General features: G+C 43.7%; 1 protein-coding gene across 1 annotated transcript; it reads right to left on the bottom strand.

Annotated features, from left to right (window-relative positions):
- Window positions 1–2,201: 2,201 nt before the first annotated feature.
- MTFMT (mitochondrial methionyl-tRNA formyltransferase) lies at window positions 2,202–9,401 on the bottom strand. The gene is made up of 9 exons (XM_033167368.1): window positions 9,232–9,401; window positions 8,072–8,284; window positions 6,782–6,904; window positions 5,847–5,949; window positions 5,524–5,599; window positions 4,654–4,745; window positions 3,974–4,055; window positions 3,342–3,424; window positions 2,202–2,829 (listed from the first exon to the last, which is right to left on the bottom strand). The coding sequence occupies exons 1-9, from the start codon at window positions 9,384–9,386 to the stop codon at window positions 2,635–2,637; spliced, it is 1,122 nt and encodes a 373-aa protein (XP_033023259.1). The 5' UTR covers window positions 9,387–9,401; the 3' UTR covers window positions 2,202–2,634.

Here is a 9,401-nt window from a genome sequence, read left to right as displayed (position 1 = left end):
TGCAACTGTCTGTGCGTTTTCATTCCTGCCATACTGCTCGTGAAATTCTTCCCTTGTTTGCAGAAATGCCAATTAAATGTATTCACAGAAATGCCAATTAAATGTATTCACTCCATTTTCACCCCACAAGTCCTCCAAGGAAATCAAGGCAGCATCTATGGGTTCTTCCGTGACACCCCCCCCCCCGTCAGTACTTATAACTATCCTATGCGGGAGGCTAAGAGACAGCAGATAGCTCAAAGTCACCCAGTGAGTTTGTGATTTCATGCTAGAATTTCCCCAGCTCTAGTCAAAGAAGCCAGTGACAGTTAAGCGCAGATTGTGCTTAACTAAATAGAGCACAGGGTCAACTTGGTGGGGTGAGTCTGCAGGGATGAGTTTGGCCCACAAGTCTTACATTACTTCCCTAAAATAGAAATAGGAAAGCTTATGGATCAAGAGTTAACGTGTGCCCCATCACCCTTGTTTTGTAGCCTGAAGCAGAATTGTTGGGCCCATGCTATACCCAGCTAGCCTAGGGAACATGTAGGTCAGCTGATTGACTCTTCCTGTAAGTCAGCAGCCCTTCATAGGAAAAAGGTTCCTCTACAACAGGAAGTGGGGGGACCTTTAGTTGTTTAACTACCACTCCAATCCACGCCAGCCAGCACAGCAAATAGCCAGAGGTGATGGAAGTTGTAGTTTAGCAAACAACTAGAGGGTCACAGATTCCCCACACCTGTTCTATGAAATTAGTAGTCAATATTATGCCCATTTGTGAGGAACAATAAGTTTGAATAGAAACAACAATCACTTCTATAGTTGGGAGGAGTTTCTGGTCATTTCCATGTAGGGGTACCAACTTGAATAAAATATCAAGGGCCCCCAGGTAAGCACTGCCCCGCATAATTGATCACAAAACACGCCGTGCACACACACCATTTGAATGGCAATGTCTGTGAACTTGGGGCAGCCTGGCCCCCTAAAATATTTTATTGGGGGCCCCAAAGTAACCTTGGCCCCTAGGAGTTGGCTCAAATGCTTCCACACAATCTTCTTATTTAATGTTCCACTCCGATGTGTTTGCTGGGAGGTTAGATGATGTTCTATTAAGCGTTATCTCAAACTCACCACCTGAATTTGAAGTATATGGCTGAATCCCAGCCAAAAAATAACAACTGCTTAGCAGCAGCCTCTCAAATAATCTTCATTAGCAAAGGCTGCCTACTGCTATTATTCTGCTGTGGATTGCTTAAATTTAATCTAACAGCATCCTTTAGATCAGGGGTCAGTAAACTTTTTCAGCAGGAGGCTGGTCCACTGTCCCTCAGACCTTGTGGGGGGCCGGACTATATTTTGAAAATAATGAACGAATTCCTATGCCCCACAAATAACCCAGAGATGCATTTTAAATAAAAGGGCACATTCTACTCATGTAACAACACACTGATTCCTGGAATTGTCTGCGGGCCGGATTTAGAAGGCGATGGAGCCGGATCTGGCCCCCAGGCCTTAGTTTGCCTACCCATGCTTTAGATATATATTTTTTTACTCCAACTGAAGGAGTAATGTTGGCTGACCATGTATGTTAGGCTCAGAAGCATAGAGTGCCACCTGTTGGCTTACTGGTGCTATAGCACCGCCAAGAAAGTTGGAAACAACATTAAAAAAAACAACAACCCACCATCATGGTGAGTGGACTATGTGAGGAGAAAGCAATTGCATGCTGCAGGGTTTACAGCACTACACGGTGCATAGGATGCAGGCACACTGAGTTGTGTCCAATGCTGTGAGTCAACTTCCATTCATGCATTTTAGCTCCCTCTGGCTCTGCATCCCCCCACCCCACATGTGCTGCCAACAGTCCCCTGCCCTTTGCAACAGGTTTTGAGGGTTGCAGGTAAGAGAAAGATTTCTCTTAGCTCAAGACCCCAAGGAGCTACTGTGCCCAAAGTAAGACTTTACTCCTCACTCTTATAGGGAAAAGTAAATGGATATACTCTCAAATACCACCCTTGTCAACACAAAGCTTGTTCCCCGCTATTGGTGAGGAAGCCAGTGTTTGAAGAAAAACAAAACACAAAGCTGACTTGTTTCTTCTTGATTATCCTAACATGTGGAGAATGCAGGGGACTTGTTTTTACATGGACATTCTTATGCTAATCAGAGTGTAGGTCACAGACACTGTAAGAGTCACAGAAGACCACATTATTCAGATAAACTTATGTAAAAAATAATTTATCATTCAATAATGCCATTCAAGATAACCATTGTTATCTAAGGTAACTTTACAAACCTGCACTTTTGAGTACAAGGATTAATGTACTGTTGGGCTAGAAAGCCAGAGAAAGGATGCCCATATAAATCCCTCTTGCAGAGCTGAAAATATTATTTCAAGGCTACAGATACTGGGGATGAACACACTGTTCGGGGTAGTCGGAATGAAAACCGTTTCAGAGGAGCAATAGCCAAACTCCACTGCCTCTTGACATGTTCCTGCTCCTTCCATCTGTTTCAATTGATGGCTGCACAGGGAGACACCAAGATTCAATTTCTGATGCAGAGATGATATGGCGCTGAGATGTCTCCAACCCTGCCAGCAGCCAGCATAGACAAACACCTGGTTGATTCTGACAGTGTACAAGGCCTTCACTGCTATGTGTTGCGAGCATGCAACAGTGTTCCTTGCCGACTCTTTTTCGCTGGGGCTAGCTTGAGTGTTTGGAACCTGCACATCCCGGGAATCATTTTGGAATTCTGCTGGAACCAAGGATGTAAGTATCCATTGTAGAAGTCAGCAGCTGTCAGCTTCTTCTTAAGTACCACAGCTTTAACTCCAACCCAGCCTTCCTGGAGGGGAAAAGAATAAGGTGAAGCTGAGTCTTGGAGAGGTCTCAGCACATCCCACAAGTCCTGAGGTCACACAACAAAGACATGGGGTTGTATCCAACTGACTTATACACTCAAGAATAGACACACTGAAATGAGTGGACCTAAGTAAAGTTGTGCCCATTAATTCTGAGATGTTTAGAAGGACAAAAACTGGATACAATTCATGAAATTCAGTACCCTGTCAGTTCTCAACCATGTTAAAAAACCCTAGTTACTGTAATGCGAAAGCAACCTTGAAAGACACGCGGCAAAGTCTTCAGAGGCTTGGGCAACAGGAGGGAGCGATGGATTTAGGAAATGCTTGCGCACTCTGCATAGTTTGATTCTCCAAGCCATTGAGTGGCAAAAGCAAGCAACTTCAACATAAATTTGATTTGCAAACCGTTCCCCTTAGTACAGCTGCTTGTGAACAGTCTAGTTATAGCCATCTGAGGAAAGAAAAGTGAAACACCACACACATACAAACATACCTTGCAACGGATCACCAGTGTCTGCAACTGCTTATGATAGAACACTGATCCTGGGATGGTTCCGTTTTCAGCTGCTAACCTATCTGAACACAAAACACATGTTCTAGACTTCGTTTTTCCGCAACAGGCTGTTGTGGAGTTGTGCATGCCCAATGTATCATCAGCCACATAGAACCAGCCCAAATGAAAATATCTTGCGGTGCTTCCAAGTGTTGCTTAAGCTCAGGTTTTAGTAAACATCCAAGGGAAGGTTGCATAACTAGCAGGAAGCCACTCAAAAGGATTTACACTCTCCAGGTCATCCATATTTGTTATGGAGGCCAACCCAAACAGGGTTCTCTTGGCTGATCTTAGTTGTCACGGTAAGAAATCACTGCCTCTATTGAACCCTGCCTCTGCAGGTTGGTTTCTGTTGGTTATAAAAGGTTTTAGAGATCAAAGGCAGGGTCTTCATTTGTGGCCAGAAAGTAAGATGACACCAAGCTAAAAGGCCACACAGCAATTTGAAACACTTGCAGCAAAGGCAAGGAATGATATATAACTTCAGTTTCACAGAAGTGCCTCCAGTGTTATGTTTAACTACTTTTTGTGCCATAGCTAACAACCAAAATTGCTGAGATGTATGTACATACCATTATGATCATGTAATGTCTCCACTTCCACAAAATCCAAGAGTTTTACAGTGGTACCCATCCAGAGTGTTTGCAGGGGCATCTGAAAAAGGTACAATAAGATATGTTAGCCACAGATGTTCACACTCATTTCAGATAAACACAAATTTAGGGCTAGATTCCGCTTTTTTCTGATGTGTATTAGCAGAAGCATTCCAAATACAAGAAGACTAGGTCAGATGCAAACTAGTTTCCCCAAGGTGTATGAAATTTGAGTGCATTTTAGATTTAAAACAATTTTTAAAAATCAAGGTCAGCCTTCACTTGCCAGCCCTGTAGCTTTGTTGGAAATAAGGCATGCAGTTTAAATCTTTGGTAAGCAGGATTTCAAAGGAATCTGAGCAACAAAAAGCTAATATGTAACTGTGGGTGAACAAGTGGCTCATTTGAAGCTACAGCAAAGTAAAACATAAAAAATCCACTAGCATCCCTCCCCTTTGGCTTTTTAAAATTTTAATTTTGCAACCCCAGAACAGCTGGTAAGTGGTGGTGTTAACCCATTTCCTCCAAAGCTGAAGACTAAGGGGTGGGAGAAATTCTCTCCCAAATCAGCATTTAATTATATATAATTGATAGACAGGCTATTGAAATTCTTTTATAGCCTAGGATTTTAGTGAACCTCTTTGCAACACTGGCATTACCATTGCTCCCAAGGCACGATGCATCCTCAGTATCTGCTCAGGAGTTTGTTCTTCCCACTGGATGCAGCTCATTGCAATGCTGGCTTTAGGGGCTTTAAGATAAAAAAAAAACACAAAATTTAATGGGTGCACTCTGCGTCAAGTTCATGGAGCTAAAGGCTACCAACAGCTTCTAGCCGCAATAGCTATGTTCTCCCTCCACAGTTGGGAGGCAGGATGCTTCTGAATGCCAGTTGCTGGAAACCACCGGAGGGGAGAAGGCTCTTGTGCTCAAGAGAGAATAGTGGCCTGATCCAACTGGCTTTTCTTACATTCTTAACCCCTACAGTTCAAATGATTGCACCACCAGTATTCATTCACTGCAGTGCATTGTGGTTCCCCCTGCTTCACTTCTTCCCTTGCAAACTGAGGGGCTTTTACCACAGACTGGCCTCTCAACGCCCTCCTCTCTCAATGCTGCTGCCCCAAGGTGGAATGCCAGTGGGGAAAACTCTGGTCTATGGGCCTAATGAGACCTGGCAGGGATCCTACTGTGGCCAGGTCATTTTACCTATGGCACGCTCACCTGCCCCGCATCTGACATGTGTGGCAGGTAAAAATGCAGCTGCACACCAATTGCTCTTTGGCAAAAAAAGATCTTGCTGACAGCTGCCTCCTTTGAAGGTGTGTTGTCAGTGCCAGTCAGCTGATCGGCACTGACTGCGCGCCTCTTTGAGGTTGTCAACTGATGTCAAAGTGGCCTGTGGGGGAGGTCATGATCCATTTCTTCTGGGTTATCAGAAAGACCAGCTGCCATTCCTGAACTATGGAAAACTGTAGGCTTGATTGCAAAGTGCTCACAAGAACAAACATGAAATATCGGGTACATACCAAAAGTTACTCCTTCCTTTGGTTGCTCTGTCTTGTTCCTTAAACTTTCAGGTAGGTTTTGCAGAACAGCAATGAGCTGAAAGGAAAAACAAACAAACCCAAACATACACCACACAGCATGAAAACAATGTTTTGACTACAATAATAGTGTTATTTATATTCTGAACTCAAGAAAGTGAGTTTCTCAATGTTCAACTTGTTGTCTCTTAGAAACTGGATGCTTCAACTGACCTGGTTCCCATAACCTGGAATTTCTAAGCATCTCGTAACTTTTCAACTGTTTAAGAAATGCCACGGGGGGGGGGGGAGCAGTGTTAACTTACCATACTTGCACCTAGTTTGGATAACATGGATTCCAACTCTTTTGCTGAACAACAGGGTGGCACTGCGAATGTTTCCTGCTTGATAATTGGACCTACATCAAACCTAGGAACACAACACACAACTTTAAGGAACACGGGAAGCTGTCACTGGTCCACGTAGCTGAATGCTGTCTATACCAGTGTTTCTCAAACTTGAGTCTCCAGCTATTGTTGGACTACAACTCCTGCTCGTAGCTAACAGGACCAGTGATTATGGGATTATGGGAGTTGTAGTCCAACACCAGCTGGAGACCCAAGTTTGAGAAACACTAGTCTGCACTGATCATCAAAGGCTCTCCAGGATTTCAGGCAGGAGTCTCTCTCAACCCAACCTGGGGAGGTCAGAGATCAAACCTGGGACCTTCTGCATGCAAAGCAGATGCTCTACCACTGAACTAAAGCCCTTCCCTCTAAGCTTCCCCATTTAAGTGTTTTGCCAACACCCTCAGCAATTTTCAAGTAATCTGTGGGGATAAAGATTTGGGAACCACTGCCTTAATAGTAACACAAAGCAATTTAAGACACTGAGAAGATTACCCATCACTATAGATGGACTGAACAACTAATTCCATCCAATTTTATGCATTTTCTACACACTTCTTGCATAAAATTCATTTACCAGTTAACTGCACAATGTACACACATCTTTTGCATAGAAAATACATTCTTGGGTGCATTTTTAGTGCACTGAAAATGCATTGCAAAATCTGGAGAAGTGACTGGGAACTGTGTTTGGGTCCACAAGCAAAGCTGGGAGCACTTGATCACGTCAGCATGCTGAGAGATGCTGACCAAACAGATTCTTCCCCCATCTCTATTTGGCACCCATGAAATTATGAATTCCTAAAAAGGACATGTTTGCACCAACGTTCTGTTGAATTAAATAGCTATTGTACCTCTTAGGCTTGATTTGCATAATTGTCACCCCAGTAACTGTATCTCCATGGAGCACTGTGTGGATTATCGGTGCTGGGCCTCGCCACCTTGGAAGACAGCTGGGATGGACATTCAGCACACCACTGAATCAGAACATTAGGAAGTTAGAATAGGACCAGTAATTCTGTAACATATATAAGCAAATAGTAACCATTTTGAGAACTCACTTAAAAAAATGCAACTTAGCATTCACTGTAACTGCCCAAAGAAAATATAATGTGAAAACTTAGTATTACATAACTATGCATACAGTAAAAAAAGGTATTCTCCCATTTTTGTATTTTGCCATAACCAATAAACTGTCCCAGTGATAAACAGTGGGAAACATGATCAAGAAAAGTGAAGGATAAGAAAAAGAAAATGAGGGAGCACATGACAACATGCCTTTAAGACAGTAACATCAAAACTGGCTAATTGGAATTAGCAGGTTGAGATGTAAACACTTTTGATAGATTGAGAGAGTAAGGAACATCCACACACTCAGACCTATCAGCTTACTTCTCTCTCTCTCCTTGTTGTTTAGAACTTGTCTTGTGAACTGCCCTGAGATCTTTTGATGAAGGGTGGTATATAAATCTAGTAAATATTATTATTGTTAGACTGATACGTCTTAGATTGCATTCTGTTTATAAATTCCTCCTCCTCAAGATGAGAGGTCATCTTTAACTAGCCTCTGGGAGAACAAAGGAGTAAGCATGGCTACATTTTTCTTCTTTAGACTAGTTAGTTGGACTAGAACGAGAAACCTTTTCTATCCAAGTTATGCATTTCTTACAATAAACAACTTTATTATCTTCTTACATACAAGCATACCTGTGTGCTTGCAACAGGTAAAGTCTACTCTCTAACAAAGATTCACTAGACAAATGCTGCTGACTCTGATTCAATAGGAAATTAACACAGTTATCCCAATAGGTTCCCCATTACATGTACAAAGAAGTGTACACTCTGCATCAATTTATGGTGAAAGCCCTACATATTTTGCATTGGAAGTTAGAGCACTAAATCAATTCAATTTTAGACTGACAGTGCCTGTAAAACGACCCTTATTGTACCTCCTTGGAGAATAATGCATTTGTTATTAATGTCTTCAGGCACTAAAATCCTGCACATAGTTACATGAAAATACTAGTCTGATTAAGATGTACAGCCTTTCCCATATTATCCTGCTCCAACCACTTTCCTTTAACACACAGCCCAGATTGCAATATAAACAAACTACACAACACATTTTGTGTTCACAGCCTTACTATGGAAACTTCAGGATGAGGTCCTCACTGAGCAGGCGCCCAAATGATGCCACCACACCGACATCAAAGTGGTCACATAGACCTACATCTGGCCAGAGGTGGATGGGGAGCTTAAGTTGCTCTGCACAGCTCTTGACAGGGAGACCCTTGGGCAGCTGGGAATGAAGCGTTACCACCTCCAGGCGGTCCACAAGAAGACCTGACTTTGCCTCTCTGCCACAGGACATAAAAGAGAATCATGGAGGACAGTGTTGAGAACAGTGCCAAGCTGCTACCACCCCAGTAAATGCCCTCCCACAGGAAGCTCCTTTATACTAGGTCTGGCGCTTTGTCTATCTAGCCCAGTATTGTTTCCTTTGACTGGCTGCAGCTCTCCAAGGTCTATGGTCCTTCTCATCACCTTCTGCCAAATCTATTTAACAGGAATTGCCAGCAACTGAATCTAGGCCCTTCTCCATACAAAGCATTCACTCTGCCAATTGGGCTAGTCCCTCTTTTCCCACATGTGCTCTCTATCATTCTTATCTCTCCAATGCCCTCTGCGCAATGCAAACACCTTGGGGCAGTGAGGGAACCCCCCCTCCATCTCCATCCTCAAGTCACTCCTCTTTACACTGGCTTTTGACACCTGATATATACATACCCACACAGTACTGTGCTTAACCAACAGAACAGTATTTTATAATTTATGTTGCAAAACATTTTGTCTCTCGCCTTAATCAGCTTGCTTTTGTAAAAATGAAATGATGCTGTTTCCAAGGTGGCACTTAGGGATCTTTGCAGATGGAATGCTTGGAAGGCCTATATGGACACTCCCTATTATTTTGATTGTATCCGTTTTAAACTGGTCTTAGTATTGTATATACCTTTAAAATGCTGCAACCCACGCTGGGACATTGTGCTGAAGGGCCGTTAAGAAACAAAAAATAACGATAATGATACCGGTAATTACAGCGAGGTAGCTAGTTGATGAGGAATACCATTCTAGAAATGCAGCTGCTGCTGCTGCTGCTACTGTCAGTCAGAGCAGCCACTACTGGGTTAGATGGAAAAATAGCCATAGTGAGCTGGAAATGGGCAGCTCCTGTTCTTGGAGCTTCTCTTCTCCCTTTCATTCGATGCTTCCCCCCCCCCTTCCCTCCTCCGCCCTAGAGACCCACCTGGCAGCCTGGAGCGCTAGGAGGGTCTCCGCCGCGAAGCCGTCCGTCCCAAAAAACAGGACCCGCCAGGGCGGCTTTTCGCGCCTCTGAGCCTCCGCGTAGCCCCGCCCCACGCTCCACCGGCCCCGCCAGGCCCGCAAAATCCGGCCTCTCATGGCCCCTCCGCCGGC

The sequence above is a fragment of the Lacerta agilis genome, chromosome 13, assembly GCF_009819535.1.
Source record: "Lacerta agilis isolate rLacAgi1 chromosome 13, rLacAgi1.pri, whole genome shotgun sequence".
In the NCBI taxonomy this organism is placed as follows: domain Eukaryota; kingdom Metazoa; phylum Chordata; class Lepidosauria; order Squamata; family Lacertidae; genus Lacerta; species Lacerta agilis.
This window is presented reverse-complemented; position numbering and strand designations above follow the sequence as displayed.

Excerpts from the sequence above, each read along its gene's own strand:
- MTFMT (XM_033167368.1), bottom strand. The coding sequence starts at position 9,386 with ATGAGAGGCCGGATTTTGCGGGCCTGGCGGGGCCGGTGGAGCGTGGGG. Across the intron at positions 4,746-5,523 it reads AAAGGAAGGAGTAACTTTTG|CCCCTAAAGCCAGCATTGCA; the intron begins GTATGTACCCGA and ends TTTATCTTAAAG. Across the intron at positions 2,830-3,341 it reads CACTGGTGATCCGTTGCAAG|GAAGGCTGGGTTGGAGTTAA; the intron begins GTATGTTTGTAT and ends TTTCCCCTCCAG.